General features: G+C 41.4%; 2 protein-coding genes across 2 annotated transcripts; one reads left to right on the top strand and one right to left on the bottom strand.

Moving 5' to 3' along the window:
- The first annotated feature begins 9,254 nt into the window (after positions 1 to 9,254).
- On the top strand, positions 9,255 to 11,840 carry LOC144526415 (myocilin-like). The gene is made up of 3 exons (XM_078263894.1): positions 9,255 to 9,892; positions 10,408 to 10,512; positions 10,626 to 11,840. The coding sequence occupies exons 1-3, from the start codon at positions 9,400 to 9,402 to the stop codon at positions 11,426 to 11,428; spliced, it is 1,401 nt and encodes a 466-aa protein (XP_078120020.1). The 5' UTR covers positions 9,255 to 9,399; the 3' UTR covers positions 11,429 to 11,840.
- Positions 11,841 to 15,026: 3,186 nt separating this feature from the next.
- LOC144526857 (polyisoprenoid diphosphate/phosphate phosphohydrolase PLPP6-like) lies at positions 15,027 to 18,649 on the bottom strand. The gene is made up of 2 exons (XM_078264552.1): positions 17,765 to 18,649; positions 15,027 to 16,218 (listed from the first exon to the last, which is right to left on the bottom strand). The coding sequence occupies exons 1-2, from the start codon at positions 18,141 to 18,143 to the stop codon at positions 15,797 to 15,799; spliced, it is 801 nt and encodes a 266-aa protein (XP_078120678.1). The 5' UTR covers positions 18,144 to 18,649; the 3' UTR covers positions 15,027 to 15,796.
- Positions 18,650 to 18,663: the final 14 nt, after the last annotated feature.

Here is an 18,663-nt window from a genome sequence, read left to right as displayed (position 1 = left end):
CTCTCCTCCGTTCCGCGGTGTAATTGCGAAGCTGCGCCTCGCTCTTGCAGCATATCGACGTGACGGAGGACCAATGAATACCGCAAGATTTGAGACGAGTCAGAGAAACGCGGCGCCCCATTGGCTGGACAGGTACAGTTTAGGCTTATCTGAGCCCGCCCCCTGTTTACATCCGTGCCATTTCTGCCGTTGTGAGTCATGCGGCACGGCTGCGCATCGCTGAAACAGAAGAGGTGGATGCGCTCCTTCAGATCCCTGCAGTAGGAGCAGAAACCAGCTGTCGTAAATCCCATACACTACCATTTCATACATGACACAGGCCATGGCAGTCATTTTATGTCGCCTTGCTTTGCGCATGTTAAAAACATTGCGGTGATAAGCTGCATGCTTTATGACTTACACATTATCGGCCCACGTTTGAGAACATAAGCCTTAGGTTTGCTTTAACTGGACGACAAAAAAAAGTGTGATGCCAGATTGTCACTGCAGGCCGAGGCTGGTGGAGGCGGCCATGCGGAAAGGACGCTGCCATTCTGCCTTAACCTATCGGAGTACAGCCTCGGTGTCGGATAACAAGTGTCTCTCCTCCACTAGGACGTGAACATCGCCTATCATTAGGTGATCTATGAGGAGAGATCTAATTAGCTCCTCTACAAAGAGGTTGAAAAGCGGTCTGATGTGCATCGAGGACATAACAGGCAACGCTCTGTTCGCCCCCCTCCCATCAGTCTGCTTGTGACCGTCAAATCTGATCGATTTAGTCAGTATTTGCCCTTTTCATTATGGTCAGGCCTCTTGAGAGAAGTCTAGTCGGCACATTATGTTGTAGTGAGCTGGAGTAACACTAGGTGGCAGTAACGACCTTACAACTTACAATCTGTATTTGGTAAGGGTTAGGGTGGGCCCCGTTGATACCTACCATTACATAAGGGAAAAAATAACTTTAGACCGGAATCCTTAAAAAATGATTGGGTAATAGGTAGCCTATATAGTCATGTCAGACGGAAACATACTTTTAAGTTCAATAAACTTGCAAAAAACTGCCGTAGGCCTATCATGTAAATTCTGCTTTGAAGTGTCTGGTGGTCTTTATGTGCAGTAAATAAAAAAAAAAAAAACAGGAGTGGAGGTAATCAAATCTGTTGTTAGGATGTTATGAAGAGTTATACTGATGTAAAAACTGTCTGTCTCGACCACTCAACTCCTGTGACTTTACCTGAGAGAGAGAGAGGACGTGAGAGCGGAGGTAATCCCACACCTCTCTCCCTCTCTCCCTCTCTCTGAACCATCTATTGCATCTGCTGCCAACAATCCTGTTTCCTGAGGTATCTGGTTTAACAGAATAGTTGGTCCCCAGGTCAGTATTTAAGGCTTAAACATATAGGTGGGCCTGTTTTTTAGACCGGGACCTGACAGTCACACTTCAGCAGTGACGTGTCCAAAAACAGCAGGGACACCGTTGAGATTGAGATCCTGGATGATTCAGAGCTGGACAGGGTTCCCAGGTCATTCCAGGAATTATACTTATCTATTGTGTCAAAACTGTTAGTGGGATGTTTTCAGGGGGCTAACTATTGTAGGGACGCCCCTGCCAGTTGAAGTATCTGAATTCCAAGCAGTCAGTTATATTTAATAAAGAAGATGAATCATTCTCAGAGGATCACTCTTGTAACAGTTTATAGTTTGGTAGCACAGAAGTACAGATAATATAGCATAAAATGGAAGAACGGCATGCCATTCTATGTTATATATTATACACAATATCATATAGGTATATAGAAGACAATGCACTACATATAGTGCATTCTATGCTAATGCTACATATGGTAAATACCTGTACTGCATTTCTATACAGTGTAGTATAAAGTGATACAGTTTATAGTCTATAGTATAGTATTATATTATAGATCATATATCATACTAGATGTCATGTAACAGGTGTAAAACACCACAACAAAGCAGTGGTGGAAAGTAGCATACAAGTAAAAATACTCCATTACAAATCCTGTATTCAAAAGCTTCCTTACTGTAAAAATACAGAGGTGTTATCAGAGAAATATACTTAAATGATCAAGAACAAAAAATACTCATTATGCTTTCAATGTTAAATCTTATATTTGATTATCTTGACTGCATTTTAATGTCAAAGGTGGTTGTCTTGTCGAGTTAGAACTAATTTGAACTACTTCAGACTGTGGGGTAGTTAAAGCTATGTGAACCAATGCATCATATTTTAGCATCATTGAATATGTAAAATTTCTCCCCCTGAAATGGGGTTGAGTAGATATATAAAGTAGCATAAAATAGAAATACTTAAGAAAAGTGTAAGTAACTCATGAATGTACTTAAGTACAGTATTAGAGTATTTGAATATGTGCTTAGGTACTTTCCACAACTATGCACACCACTAAACTACTGTACTGGACTGTACCAGAATAACACATGTATAACAGTCTGTGTTTCATATCTCATTCTGTTGGTTTTCATTGGCATGTAAAATAATATCTCAGTTTTTTTAACTGATGCATATGTGGACCCAAATGCACAAAGCATTTAGTATGTATTGTCTCATGTTGCTTAAAAAACATGAAATGTTTTAACCTATGATTGTTTGTAATTGTGAATTAATTATTTCAGAGTTAAAGTCCTTTTTATTAGGTTTACATGACTTTGTGTACTGTACAGTACAGTGGATCCAACAGTATTACAGGTGTAAAGTACAGTATAGGGTAGGTTTCATCAGCAGGATGGATTAAGGTTAAAAATGAACATTGTGCCTGTGGGTGTGTATGTGTGCACATGTGTTTTGAGACGGATGGTGGAATGCTAATGGAAAACAATTTATTGGCATCAGGTCAAAGGGAAGCCAGATAGAGTAGTTATGAACATATTGGTCTCCCTGCGCCACTCCATCATTTCCCTGAATAATCCATTACCCATGCTTCATTGCAGCCCTGTGTTTGGACAGGATGGTCCAGTTTGCTGCTCATCATGTCCAAGTCCACTAAATGACCTTACAGTGTATAAGCAGTACCAGAACATGAGCTGCTGTTGCAAATATGGTCACTGTTTTCTTTTCAGCAGAGCCCAACAAGAAGTCACAGACAGTCCCACAGACACAGCTGTTGAATTTCATGAAGCCTTAGATTTTAATGTTTTTACAGGGAAGGGATTCACTTGACCTTGCTCTTTCTTACTTTCTCAAATGAGATTATAGGGCCACTGAGACAAGCTAAGGAGAAATATATGAGCTCCTGTCATTAAAAAATGAAAACAGACCAGTAGTTGTGCAAGGTTGCAAAGTCTTCACTCACTTTTTTCTTCATCGTCCTCTTTTTAGCTAGTTTGGTGACATAGTTGCTAAATCTTAGCCTGACTTGCATCACAGTGGAAAGGCCCTGTTGTTTAACTGTCATCAGTAGGGGAAAAACAGTGGGCCCCATTATGTAACGCACACCTTTAAACAGCCCTGTCACATTCTGCACAACACACACACACACACACACACACACACACACACACACACACACACACACACACACACGTGGAACGACAGTTTGTGTTGTTAGAAAAAGAGGAATTTACTGAAACTATTGAATGTGTGTATTAGAACCACAGGAATCCTGTAAACCCATACTTATAAAAAACAACATGTCTGCAGGGTGATGCTATGACAAATATTACTGGAATTATAATGAGCAGGAGTTCCATGATTTTTACACTGTGTATTTAGATGACGCAATGTCACAAAAGACAGACACAAACATTAGCTGTGGACAATTTACAAGGCAATACTTAGAGGATAAAGATATATAATATTAGCTTTCTCAGCTGAACATCAATTATGTTTGTCATATTCTTAAATCTTAAATTATCTGACTGTACACGCTTTTTAACCATTTAACATTTACCTTTGGCATCTGATGACATATTTGCTGCTAACTTGTTCTTGTAGTACTTGTTACGATGTTTTTAGCCATGCTCGTGGCGTGGCTCTAGAAATGTTGCTTGGTCAAGACTGAAATGTTTTACGTAACATCTATTGGACAGATTGCAGTTATATATTGTACAGACATTCATAGTCCAGTGTGTCCAGTACTTTGATTTACAAAATTTGCAAAACTAATGACATTCCCATCAGCCTCAGCTGTCTTTTTATTTTTGTGATATTTGCAAAATGTTAGCATGACAACACACGTTGTTAGCATGTTGACCTTAGCTTTCATCTCTTGGCACCTCTGTGCTTATGTACAGCCGAACAGAGCTGCTAGCATGGCTGTCGTCTCTGAGTCTTGTTATACTTCAGATCAGTGCGTAGTATCTTCTTTTTTGAATATATCTGAGTGGTACGACTTTATTTGTCTGCCCAGCTATGGTGGCTAATATCACTTCTACCACCACGTTTTGCTGCAGAAATATTTTGAAAAATATCATGAAATGAGCACTTGAATTTGGAAAGCTGCTACATCCTGGAAAACAGTGCATCCAGTGGTGATTTAATGCGGCCCTAGTAGCTGATGAAATCGTCAAAAACGATATCACCTTTCTGCCTGTTCAATCAAATTCAACTTTCCATGAGATCTTTAAGAACCACATCACTTACCGTGAGGAAGAGGACTCCTTGGAAAGCCCTACAGCAGACACCAAATGTTAAATAAGTTGCATCATTAGGCCTGTAACATTTATTACATAATTGTCTAATCGATTTTTTTTTTTTTTTTTACATAATCGCCGTTTCTTTGTTGAACTGCAATTAATTGCTAACATAAGCTAAGATCCTAAGGGGTATGACTGTTGATAGATTTATGTTCATTTAAGAAGAAAATATGCTTTATGATACTAAAGAGGCGTTGGTTACTTCACAGCCTGTGTCCTTGTGTTATTATATTATCTGGGTCACATAACACTGATATAACCAAAATATATTGTATATTCTGGGATTTTATTTGACTGAAAGCGACAATTATATTGTTAATCGCAATTATTTCTGAGACAATTAATTGAACAGCAAAATTTGGAATTGTTACAGCTCTATGTATGCATCACTACTGTGTTGTCAGTTGCATCTGATCTGCCTGTATGTGCAATTACCGTCTATGTTTTCACAAAGGACACTCTGGTGCCATGTCTGTATCAGTAATGAGAACCTCTGGTGTAACACCTGTATTGAGCTGCCGAAGACCAAACAACACCCACTGCGCTGCTCTGAGGCTGAGGTTTCGTGTGTGTAGGCGTGTGATCCACTGTGATTATACCCTCACAGTCACAGCAGACAGCACGCCATTTTTAATGCTTTTCTCAGAAACACTTCACACTGACCCCCTGCGGGCCCACTCAGTGAACATGACGGAACTATAAACACTCATTTTCCTTCTACGCCACCAATTGCAAACACAATTACTTGAGCTTCGGCCGTTCAAAACGCGTGCAAAGACTCTGTTTTCCATTGTGTGTCATAAAGTTCACATCAGGCTCAAGCTCTGAGGTTCTACTCTGAGCACCGAGGTGCGTTGTTAAAATGTCACCTATACGTTGAGGTATGAGGTTGTGTTCAAGGGCTTGTGCTGTGATGTATTGAACCTTTCTTGCAAGAAATAAACTCTTAAAAGACTTTGTTGACCGAAGCCTTATTTCAGATCTCACCTAGGTATTAGAATTTCTACCACAAACTCTAAATGACATTGCAAATCAGCAAGCCAGACTGGCACCCATGTAAACGCATGTTATGCAACACCTCACACCTGTAAATGCACATCTGGCGAGCCAGTGATGGTTCTGTGAGGGTGTTACTTAAATTTGTTATTCATCGGCCAATGGAAACTTATGTTGCCAACGTCTTAACGACTCAGAGTGAGAGAACTGGCACGTCAGCTTAACAGCCCACTGTCCTGCTCTATAAAATCAATTCTGCCTGACTTCTTCTAATTCACTGATCAGATTGCAGTGGCTGCTGTGTAAACAACTCTGGTGGTGAGCATTTTATTTTCCACACGTCACATGATTCAGCAATCACACACAGTTTCTCTCATCTGTTTTGTTTTCCTTCGCTGATGCCAATGTCCCCCTCCTCCCTGTTTCCTGTTGCATAATACATGTAATTCATATTCAAACAAATGCTGCAGTAAAATGTCCCTTCAGAATTTAACAGTGGAAATTGAAAACTGCAAAGAATTCTGGGATTGTCCTCTGAAACGGGTTTTGAAATAACTGCAGAAATAACTGTGATGTCAACTAGATTTCTCTCATTTCTCGTTCTGATTATAATACTCGTTTGTTAGTCATTATTTTTATTAACTAACAGCGGAAAATGCATTGTAACAGTGGTTCCCAATCTGGGGCTCAGGGCCTCCAAAGGGGCCCCAAGATAAATCTTAAGGGTTACAATTAGTGATGTTACGTTCTGTGCCAAGGGCTTCAAAGCGTGTGCCGAGAAATCACGAATTATTTCCGTGAAGCGCGTATCGAGGCTTGTATCCATTTAGACAAACAACGTCATTGATGACGTCCGAAGCCTCGCTGCCCGTCCATACCACGTGAATGGTTTAGGAAGTGGTTCGAATCTAAAGTGGTTTTATTATAAATCCATGATCTACGAGCACATTCACTGCCCTCTGCCCGGTTAAAGCACTGCCACTTTCCAGTTTTAGAATAGCCTGCTTTAACTGCCCCTCCTGCTATTATTATATTATGACCAAAAGGATTGATTTACACACGTTTGATAGCCGCTTTCCTCTCAAGGAAATCCAAATATTATACAGGTATGTTAATTATAGTACACTACCAGAAAAGACACACTATAGTGATATAAATGGATTACGTGGAAATTCATTTTTTCTTCATCATTATTTCTAAGTCGTTACTGGCGCAAAATACAGTAAAAAAAACCGTCTCTGATACAGTGTACCACAGATCACATAGATCATCTGTAATATATCTGCCTGTTTTACACTCTTTGACCAACAGGTCGTATTGTGAGCAAATGAAGCCTCGAGAAATGAACCCTTTTGCGAATCAATTTGCTGGAAAGCTTCAAAGCTTCATGAGGCCTCATCACGCCATCACTAGTTACAATCAAGGCTTGAGAGATGAGAAAGAAAAGGAATGTGTCTGTTACAAAGACAGAGAACCCCCTGTGGAAGAGGTTGTGTGCATGGTTGATCCCCCTTTTCTCTTTATACAGGTTGTCTGAGTCCTTATGTTACATAAGGAAAAAACACACCTCACCGGTTCCACAGGCAGTAAAATGAACTGGTTAACTAGGCAGCAGTGTGATCTTGTGAAACCAAACATAGACGTGCACTGCAAGCTGCTTTTCTGAGTTAACTTGTTTATTGCTGGTGGTACAATTTATTACATGCTGATTAAGAAAAAAGACAGATGAAAAGAACAGTGGAGACCAGTTCATAAATGTACCCCTTCAGAGACCAGAATAATGTTTGTTGCACACTTACAATGGATACGCTTGTATAGGACTCCAATGGTGATGTTTTTGTTTTGTGTCCTCTCTGTTCAGCACAGAACCAGACCAGAAGTCCCAGATGTATCACATGGAGACAGCTGGAACACAGGTGGGCCACATGCCTCCTGTAAATAGATAAAAGAAAGTCTGAAGGGGTGGGGGTTTTTTTTATTCTAAAAAGGGTTAGTTTTCACTACAATGTGTCCAGTCTAATAAAAAGCCATGGCTTTTATGCTAGCGGCTCTAGGGCTGGTAATGTCGGTCAGACAATCAGTCAACCACTTTGTTCCAGACTGAAATATCTCAACAACTACTGGATGAGTTGCTATGACATTTTATTCATACATTCATGGTCCCCAGAAGATGAAGCCTACTGACTCTGTGTTGATACCATGACCTTTCCTGTGGCGACATTTCTGTTTTTTTAGTGAAATGTCTTGAGAACCATCTGATCAATTGCCATGAAATGTGGTATAGATATCCATGGAGCCCAGAAAAGGAATCCTAATGACTTTGATGAGCACCTGACTTTTCTTGTAGCGCCACCAGCCGTTTTTATTTATCCTGAGAAATATTGCAACATCTACTTGATGGATTGGCACAAAACTTTCCCAAGACATTCATGATTCATTTGTCTAATACTTTGGTTTATAACTAAATACCTAAAAAACAAATCCCCTCAGCCTCAGCTACACTTTGTGTTTAGTGCTAATTAGTTGCTTGCTTGCTTATTATTGTTGCTAACATGCTAAGCTAAGAGAGTGAACATGGTAAACATTGTGCCTGCTTAACATCAGTATGTTAGCATTCTCATTGTGAGCACAAAGCACCACTATGTCTGGTGCTAGCCACTGGCATGGCTGTGTCCAAAATCACTCATTAACTCATTTACTACTCCCTATACATTTAATACATTTTTGCTTTATTAATACGTTATTTATCTTTAAAATTCGGCATTGTTTGCAGCAAGTAGTGTATATGCCATGAACCCAATTTTTTTTCATTCTATTGTGGAACTTTTGAAGGCACTATATAGTGGATACATTTATACTTTGAGACTTCGGACACTCAAATAAAATGGCCAACAGTAAACATAGTGCACAATGTAGTAAGTATCCCCATGTGGGGATGTCAAAATGTGGGATTTATGTGGGTTTGGTAAGAAGTAAGGAAGAGTAACGACACCGCGTCTCCATTCCTAGCCAGACTGCCAGCCTATCCTCCTGTTCCAGACATCCAGACCAGCTGTGGAGAGGAGAGATGAGTACCAGTGTCCTCTGAAGGAGTTGCCTTGCTCTTGAGCCTGGTAAGCAAATGGTGGCTTCGGATTCCCAGACTTCTACACACTTGCCCTCGAGCCCAAACTTCACCCCGTACCCAGGTCATAAACGATAAATGTGGTAACATGGTGGTTTAATAGCAAAACTATCAGTTACGGAGGAAGTAAACAGCTCTGCAGCTGACAACCAGTAGACACATAAAGAGATGCTGTCAAGTCAAAACAACCTGCAGAGACACAATGAAATAATTATCTACAGGAAAAAACATCAGAATGTGTATTTTTCCACTGATACTGAGTGATTTTCACAATGTTTGTCGCTTTCAGCGCACCTCACCCCGCTACCACCAAAAAGAAGACACACATGGGCCGTTACACACACACTCCACACCCCACTGGCTGTTTCCCTCCCTGCCACACTCCTCATCTCCTCCCACTCTCTGACAGTTATTGGTATAAATATCCTACTCTCAGCATTGCTGAGATTCAGACACTGAACTGCTACTCAGGTGGGAAGAGACCAGCCAAAAGAGAGAAAGAAAGAAAGAAAAAATATAAATTAAGTGGAGACAGTGTCCACTGAAAAGAGGAAGATAAACAGTTGCATCCCTGCAAAATTTCTCTAAACCACAAGATCATTTACTCAGTCTGACCCTCCAGAATGTGGCTCCAGGTGTCTCTCCTCTGTCTGTCCTGCTTAAGTCTGCCCAGCCGAAGCCAGGCCCAAGACCAAGCCGTCCTCCGCCGATCCAATGACCACGGCGGGCGCTGCCACTACACCTTCACCGTGGCCAGTCCAGCGGAGTCCAGCTGCTCCGGAAGCAGCATGAAACCAGAGATGGATGGAGTCTTGTCCCGACTCACCCTGCTCGAGGCTTTAGTCAGCCGTCTGATAGCAGGAGTGGATGGCGGTGCCGGGAGTGCCGGGACTGGGGTGAGGGCTAGCGGTGAAGAGGGTTTCCCGGAAGATTACTCCCAGGTAACAAGGGAAAGAAACCAGCTGCAGCAGGACAAGGAGCGTCTGAACGGGCAGGTCCAGGAGCTGCAGAGGAGGCTGGCCGAGCTGAGCCAGGAGGCAGAGAGCCTCAGGCAGAAACCCTGCCAGCAGCCACACACCTTGGGGGGGACCCAGCGTGAAAACAGACCTGCCAGTGGTATGTACATCAGCAAGTAAAGGGAAAACACACACAAATCAGAATGTGAATGTGTTTTGGCCTTCAACAAGTTCCTGATCGGAAAACAAAGATATTTGGCTGCTCTTCTGTGTTGATGCGTTTTTTGTTTTTCTAATACATGTCTTTGTGGTTGACTTATAGGCTTTGAAAAGTCTCCCAGGGCAACAGGTCAGGTTGCAGTTAGCTATCCCAGGTTGAGTAAAGGGATTGGAATTTCTAACACAGACTCCACTTTTATGGCTTTGTCACTCATGCATTTCTGTTTATGTGCATGTGATCATTTACAGGAGAGCAATAGCAGGGTTATAGGGGGAACCTACTGTGCTCTGAGGCCAATAAATGAGACACTTAGACTTTGATGTTGTCTGTGGTCTATGGTTTAACCGTAGATTACTACTCATATATACATAGATTGTCATTTTGTTGTCATGTTCTACTTAAAATTCCTTCCGAGCCAGAACACACATATTTCTCCTTCACTCTGTCTCTCCCAGACCCTGCATATGATTTTGGGAAAGGTGCATACCAGGAGATGAAGGCTGAGGTTACGGAGGTTGCAGCATCCCGCCTCATTCCTGAAGGAAATCACAACTTCACAGGTAAATTTTGGGTTTTACTGATGCCAATGTAGCTGTTCAAAACGGCCTAGTGGTGGAGTGTTGCTGCAAATGAATGTCATTGGAATCATTTAACTCTCTTTTTTTTTCAACAGGCTGTGAAGAGCTGCAGTCAGTGGGAGATCCTGTGTTGCACAGGAAGGCTGACAGTATTACAGGGAAGTATGGAGTGTGGCTGCAGGATCCCGAGCCTCCGGGCCCTCTTTACACAAACAAGACTGTGTGGCGTATCGACACAGTTGGTAAAGATGTCCGTCAGCTCTTTGCATATGAAGACATGGATCAATTATCCCAAGGCTTCCCTATGAAGGTCCTGGTCCTGCCAGAGCCTATGGAGAGCACAGGGGCGACCATGTACCGTGGCTCCCTTTACTACCAGCGCAAACGCAGTCGCACCCTGATCCGTTATGACCTGATGTCTGAGAGCCTGGCATCACGCCTGGAGCTGCCTCACGCTGGCTTCCATGGCCAGCACCCTTACTCCTGGGGCGGCTACACTGACATCGACCTGGCGGCGGACGAACAGGGCCTGTGGGCTATCTACAGCACAACCAAGGCAAAGGGTGCAATTGTGATTTCCCAGCTGGACCCCGAGAGCCTGGAGGTGAAGAGGAGCTGGGAGACCAACATCAGGAAGAACACAGTGGCCAATGCTTTCATGATGTGTGGACACCTGTACACGGTAGCCAGCTACACTGCACCCAACACCACCATCAACTACGTGTTTGACACGGCCACCGGCATGGGGCGGGCTGTTGCTGTGCCCTTCAAGAACAAGTACCGTTACAACAGCATGGTGGACTACAACCACGCTCAGAGGAAACTGTACGCTTGGGACAACTTCCACATGGTCACTTATGACATAAGACTGGGCAGGGCGAGCCAAGGCAGCATCTAAAGAAGACACAGACAGAGAGAAACGGCTGTTTACAGTGAATGAGATAAAACATATAATAATTTGCATTGTACTGAGGTTATTGCAAGTCTATATGTTTTCCCATTATTACAACCTTTTTTTATACTATTTTATAACTATTGTAATTAAGATCTATTATGGCAATGTAGTTATGATAGAGCCCTTTATGATCTAAGTGGTCATTACAAACAGTAATCATGGTTTAAAGTTGTGAAATATTTGTATCTGTTTAAAAATGTGGACATTGTTTAAGTTCTTAATAAAGAGCCAGTGTGTCATAGGCCTAATTTGGTTTCCAATTCAATTAAAAGAAAAATTCACTTTTATTCAATGGGTGTGTGTAGGCTACACTCCGCTGATAAGAGTGAAAAAGTGATATAATGGTGACTAAATACTACAGATGTATTTAGTGTGTTTAGTATATTCTCCACATACAGTGAGATTCCTGTTGTATGCTGTAATATGTATGAAATTAAATATATATACAATTTGCTTTGGGTTTTTATGTAAAACAGGTTCCATAGAAATGTGGTTATTTATAACAAACATGGTCTCAATTGGCTACATGGGGGCACCAAATTGTATCTAACAACATTATTGCTAAAGACAGGAAGGATACTGAACTAATAATATGTGATAAGGTGACCAGATTTCTGAGACAAAATCCGGGGAAATTTTCAGCTCAGAAGTGTAAATACCTCCAAAAAAGGTAATGTTTTTATCTAAACATTTATCTAAAACTTAAAACGGGTACACTGCCCCAGGGGCGTCACAAGACCTAGAGCTGCTCTGGGGCACAAGCCCCCCTAGGGGGGTCCATGGGCATGCTCCCCTGTAAGAACATTTTGTCTATTTTAACGTTTAAATGCATCAATCTGGTGCACTTTGACGAGGAATTCAGAGGTAAGACTTGATTATTCTTATCTATGGATAGAAATACTGTATTTGTGCTGTAGCCTGAACTATTTTGCACTTTAGAATTTTAACCACGCACACACAGATTGAATAGTTTTTTCTTCATATTTTTGCATTAATGTCACTAGGAAGCGTACCAGTATAAATATATATTCATATTTGTAAGTGGGATATATATATATATAAGTAAATGGGATTGTCTGGAATCTGGCAATATAATAACCATTATGGTGGGATACACTGGCTAAGCAATTTACAAAAATGTCTGTGCTGACATAAATAGTTTACATGAGAATACATTATAATTTTGGCCCAAAGTTGAAGACCATGTAGAAATTTTGTTGCAATTTCAAAACCAGATTACCCAGGAACCGCTTGTTGTAGCCTACCGATGCATGTGTTAAGTGAAGAGTTTGTGAAATATTTTACAGAGAGTAATGGTGTGCAGAGATTTATGCAGAATGCAAATATGATAACATTTTATGTAAGTTCAATGTTAATTTTCAAATCATTTGTCACAGCAACTGGCACTAATACCATTGGAAAGCTTAGATTCTGGTTGAGGCGGTCGTGCCAGACTCACGCCTTTGGCTGAGTCAGAGGGAGAGCAGGAATGCGATTGTGAAGAAGTTGGTAATTTCATGGCCCAGATTAACACTTTTGCATGCACTATATCCGTGTCACATTCTCATTAGAGGCTGAGCCCCCCCCCTAAAGGTCTGATCCTAGAATCGCCCTGCTGCTACTTCATACTTGTACTCCACTACACCTCAGAGGGAGATGTTGTAATGTTTACTGCACTACATTTATCTGACAGCTTTTGCTTTATTGCTTCACGCTGGGCTTGTTTCTACAAAGCTCATTGAGTATCGGATACAATTAAAACTATTGAGGAAATATTTTCCTTTGACATCGGTCCAGTATTAAACGAGATCGCTGCAGTCAGCAACGGCGAAACAAGCTACAATGTAAGTCAATAGGACATCAATTGTCCAGCTTGTATTTACGTTCATAAAAGTGCTCGTTTTGCCAGTAACAGGCTCAGATTAATATTAATATAAGTGTCTGACAACATTATGGAAAGGATTTCTAAGGAGGTCAATCTGTTAGAGTAAATAAGTCCTTTTTTTAAAGATATAAAGTCCGCGAAATTGCGTTCGTTAAACCCACCAGACTCCATGTAAATAAACCGTAAAATATGGGCATTCTAGAACATATCGGAGCTCTGAGCAGCGCTTGCTCTGGCTTGAGTTTGCGCGTGTAGGGTGCGCGAGTCAGCTCGACTATACGTTTGGTCAATGTTTTCTTTCTTTGATTCCAATTTCGGGTCTGTCAGTCACAGTGAAAACCGGGGACATTTCCGGGGACAGCTCTAGTCGGGGACAGGTCACCGCAACCGGGGACTGTCCGCGGAAACCGGGGACGTCTGGTCACCCTAATATGTGAGCCACTGAACTGGAGGCTTCACAGAAGTGATCAAGCGTGTCACTGACCTTCCGGTTTGCACCATAGACTGTAAAACTTCACCGAAACTTTAGACATTTGTGTGGAGGCACTATAAGCTTACCTACCTACATATTCAGATTCATCCACAGGTGGCGACATTAAACATGTGCTCCTCTATCATTGCTCCAGAAGGTCATGAAATCTAGTACACATGGAGCTGGCGCATAGCTAACATTTGCTTAAAAAGTGCAAGTTTTCACAGGTCGTTCTTTATTCCGATGTTATCTGTCGCACAAATGACGCACCTGTGGTGCTGTAGAAAAAGGCTCGAGTGTGCTCACCAATGAGCCATTTAATCACCATGACAAAGACGTACCTATTGTATGTAGAGTTGACCGAAATTAATGTACTGTTAAATTAACTGTTAAGAGACGGTTATGTGGTTATTTTAGTTTGTGTATCACCTCATTGCCTGTTTTGGTAGTTAGCTAACCTATATGCTAATTTGAGTTTTGGCTAAATGTTGTTGTTGTTAAATTTAAGTTAGCAATTAAGCTGTAGACGTTGCTGGGTCTCGTGACCTGCTCGTAACGCTAGCTAGTTAGCTAGTTTTTTTTTTTTTTTTTACAAAAACTAAAAACTTTAGCCAGTATTGTTGGTGCGATATTTTTCTTCAGCATGTGTGAAAGCGCACTCACTGTTAACCTACTGAAATGTAGTTGCTAAGTTAAGGGTAGTTGCTATTTCACATTACTCTTGGAGTTTGGAGTTGGGCTTGTATTTCTTGTTTACTGCACATGTACATACACACCTCACCTGCATTGTGACTAACAGATGGATACGATTTTGGGCATAGATATAGAACAATATGATTTTGGGTCTGTGAGCAATAGTGTGCCTCTGTACCTGTAAACACGCGTCCAGTGTTTGTGTTCTGACCCCACATCCTATAGCCTATTGGTGAAAAACTCCGGAACCAGCTACACTCTCATGTACAAGCTCCCATGTTGCCATTTGCAACTACAGTATATGCTTGTTATGCACTGCCCTTTGTGGACAAAGGTTTGAATCTGCCAGAGTTCATTCTACTTCTGTCATACACTGGCAAAAGGACTTGTCTGCTCTCTGGTTTCTCAGTTTAAAGGCAAAATCACATAAAATAAAATGAATGTACCATGTATTTGTAAAGTTTACTTTGGAAATGACATTAGTAGGCCTATGTTAAAGATGGTGGTTGCATAGTAGTAGCAACAACACTGTAAGAGGAGATGGGATGTAATATAATGACAGTCAGGAGACTCAGCAGCAGCTGATGGAAAATTGGATGAGTTTAAGTTAACTTCCCCCCACCACACAACAGTAAACCCACTGGGTTTGTTTAAGCTAAAACCACATACCCACTCATTGTGCCACCACGTATGTTGAGAATCACTCACTTTCCCAGGAACCAGTGTACCACTGTCATTTCCATAGTGTAAGTGTTCATACTCAGCCACAAACTTACTCACTGTGTCAGCAAGACACAAAACTACATCTGTAAAACGGTACACAGTTTATTTTAATTGGCTTTTTATTAAAAAAAAGCCCTAATTAAATTCAGCTTTGGTTTTAGCATTCAAAGATTAAGTCCATGTGTCATCAACAAGACTGTGCAAACAAGCTACATGTGCATCATCATGGGATATGCTACAACCTAAAAGAGCAGTAGTGGTAGTGTGCACATCCCCACCGGTAAGGTGCAGGGCAAAAAGGGGCTGGATACAACTTAAAAGAATGAGGTGCCCGCGCTCTGCTGATATGCTACAACTTGCCACTTAATTATTTTTGATGAATTTAAACAAAACACAAATATACATAAAATAGATATAAACAAAATATAAGCATACAAAGTATTTTTTATATAATCCAATAAATAATAAAGAAGACACAATTACACACTCATGCTGCACATTTCCCCCACATAGGCTGACACACACAGTTCCACCGAACTTAATGTTTCCAATCTGCCAGCCAGAGTCCATCATAAGCCCTGTTGAATCTCTCTGTCAGTCGCATGAGCAGTAGGTCCTGCAGGCAGTCCCAGGTCACCCACAGCCTTTCCACTAGACTATATTGGCAGTAACCCATAGCCAAGCCAAAGCCCACATCTGTTACATAGTGTCTGGCAAGCAACAGCCGGGACAGGCTCACCAGAGCGGCCCAACCCACTACTAGGACCCACATGGACGCTGTGTCCACAAGCTGGGCGAGCAGGAACCGGGCACACATGGCTGCCCGTGTGGCGTGGCCTGAGGGGAAGGAGTAGCGTTCCACGAAGAAGGTGGAGAGGATGTCAGAGCGGTTCTGAGCAGGCATGCGACGTCTGACTAGAGTCTTCACAACTCTGACCAACAGCAGGTCCAATATCAGAGCTGTGAGGAGGAGAAATACAACATTGTTTTCAGTTTGCTTTACAGGCTGAACTCACCTATTAAAAAAAGTAAAAGCTTTTTCTTGTTAAACATTTCCCCTCACAGCAATTGCTTTTTATAGTAATCCATTCTAGGTTATCACTCAGTTTCTTCTCTGCCTTACTCCATCTTCTTAATTGAGCAGTTATCTAACCCTCTGATTTACTTATCTAGAACTCTATGTATCACGCTATACCCTTTAAAAATGGTTCATAAATATTAAGGACTATGTTTTTTAATGGTTAATAAATCACTTACTAATGCTTTCAGATAAAAACAAAAAATTTTCCCACAAAACAAAGTTTTTGTGGGAAAATCCCCTTGGCTGGTGTCTTTCTGTAATAATGCAGTTAGAAATGTTGATACTCTATTAATAAATGCTCATGTGGTTGTCACTTTCGAATAAGCCTTCAAATCTGCAGTTATACATTTTGATAATAAAAAAAAATCCATTTTACTCAAAGAGCAAAAACACAAAGCAAGTGTTTGCCCAAAAAAAGTTGTTTTTTTTCCACAACCCGGCAACCCCAAAGTTGTTAAAGTTGTTCCTATTAATGGCTTATAACCACTAATAACATTAGTTACAAAGTGATACCAAACTCAAGTTAAGCTTTAAGTTATTGAAGAACTCTTTATACTGTATGTGACTTTAGACAAGATTATATAAATAGTAACAATACCATACTAATTTAATTGTTTATGTTCTCTCCTATGAAATTAATATATTAATATAATATTATTATTAATATAATATTAAATGAAACCTTTGACCTCAAATAATTTCTCAGCCACAGTATTTCCAAAACACAGTGGCATCCTATGTGCCAAAAATATCACTGGTATTTCACCACAGCACAATACAGTATAACTGATTTGATCTCAAAGCTGTCAGTCAACATATATAATCTACACATCATCAGCCATGACTGTCAGATGCTATCAGCTGCGGCTCAAAAGAGGAAACTTTCCATGGCTGCGCTGATGCGGGTTCTATAGCTCTACTAATGCATTATTGGACACATGGGTGGACTGATGCGTCTTTTGCCTGTTATGTTGTGCTATTTCAGTAGCCATTAACTTTATTCAGCTCAACTAAACCACGTATGACTACCAAAGGCTTCACTTTGGAGATGGCATAAATGTGCGTAATAACGCACCGGCTTTACCCGCAGCTAATGGTGCGTAAACAGACACCTAAATGATAGCAGGTTGATACATTAACCTATAAGACTATATGCTGCGTCAGGGAAGTAGGTTTCGCAAACAAAGACGTGTTTCTTTGAAGACTAAAAATATGCAAATTGGCGTGCCAGTTTTGTTACAGCCCAAATGTGCATATTAAATATACAAAGTTGGTCTGTTGGTCATGGCAGTTTTAAGAAGCGGCTACTTGACTGAATAAAGCATAGAATTAATTCCTAATTGGATTGCAGAAATCCAAACCAAAGCCTACTGGAGTCATTCTTGATGAGCCAAAAATCCAAACAATCAACACACATTCGCTCACCCAGGGCCAGATTCAACATGATCTCCTGCTCCGCCACACTCTCTCCGCGGAGCAGAGTGTACACAGTGCCGATGAGCCACGGGATTACATGCCCAGAGAACTCCACCAGCCGCACCAAGGGCCGTATGCTGCCACATGGAGAATCTTCACAGGCGCACACTCCGAGCCGCTTGGACAGCCACAGATCTATCGCCAGCAAAAACCGGAGCGTTATAGTGAATATCGGCTGGCTCAGACGGACGGAGAAGTCTCCAGGTTGCGCTCCAGAGGAAAAGTAAGAACAGCTGGAGCCCCTGCGGCGGACATGGCACTCAGATGATGCCCGGCTTCCACGCACAACTCCACGGCAACTATTCCGTCTGGACGTTGGTGAGGACATTTTCGTGTGTGTGCGTGTGTGTGCAGAGTAATCTATCCGCCCTTCTTTATCGACCACCTGTGTCCAGTAAACACTTTAATCCTGCTGCGCCACGACGCAAAACATCCTGCAAACTGGAGAGTCTGGATACATACAGGGGTTACGATCTCACCATTTCAGAACTTGGCTGCTCTGGTCACGCGGCTTCATGGTCCTTCCAATAAACATGTAATCAAACTAGCATGGAGTTTAAAAGGAATTTATTTTTTGAAGTGTAACATCAAAAACAAATGCAATGCTATATGAATGTTGTCGATTTTATGATTCAGTTGCTTAATATGCATTAGCATATTATCGCGGAGAAGTGTTTCAGTGCTGCACTTATGAATAAATAATAAATAATAATAAACTATGTATGGAAACCGGGCCATACGCGTGCGTAAATTGGTCATTTGGAAACACTGAGACAGCTGCGCCAATCAAAACGCGACCTGAACGCACCGCATTATATAAATCAGGACGTGGTCTATTATATGCTGCC

This window comes from Sander vitreus, chromosome 12 (genome assembly GCF_031162955.1).
Source record: "Sander vitreus isolate 19-12246 chromosome 12, sanVit1, whole genome shotgun sequence".
In the NCBI taxonomy this organism is placed as follows: Eukaryota; Metazoa; Chordata; class Actinopteri; order Perciformes; family Percidae; genus Sander; species Sander vitreus.
Note: the sequence above shows the minus strand (reverse complement) of the source record. Positions and strands in the feature narration are given on the sequence as shown.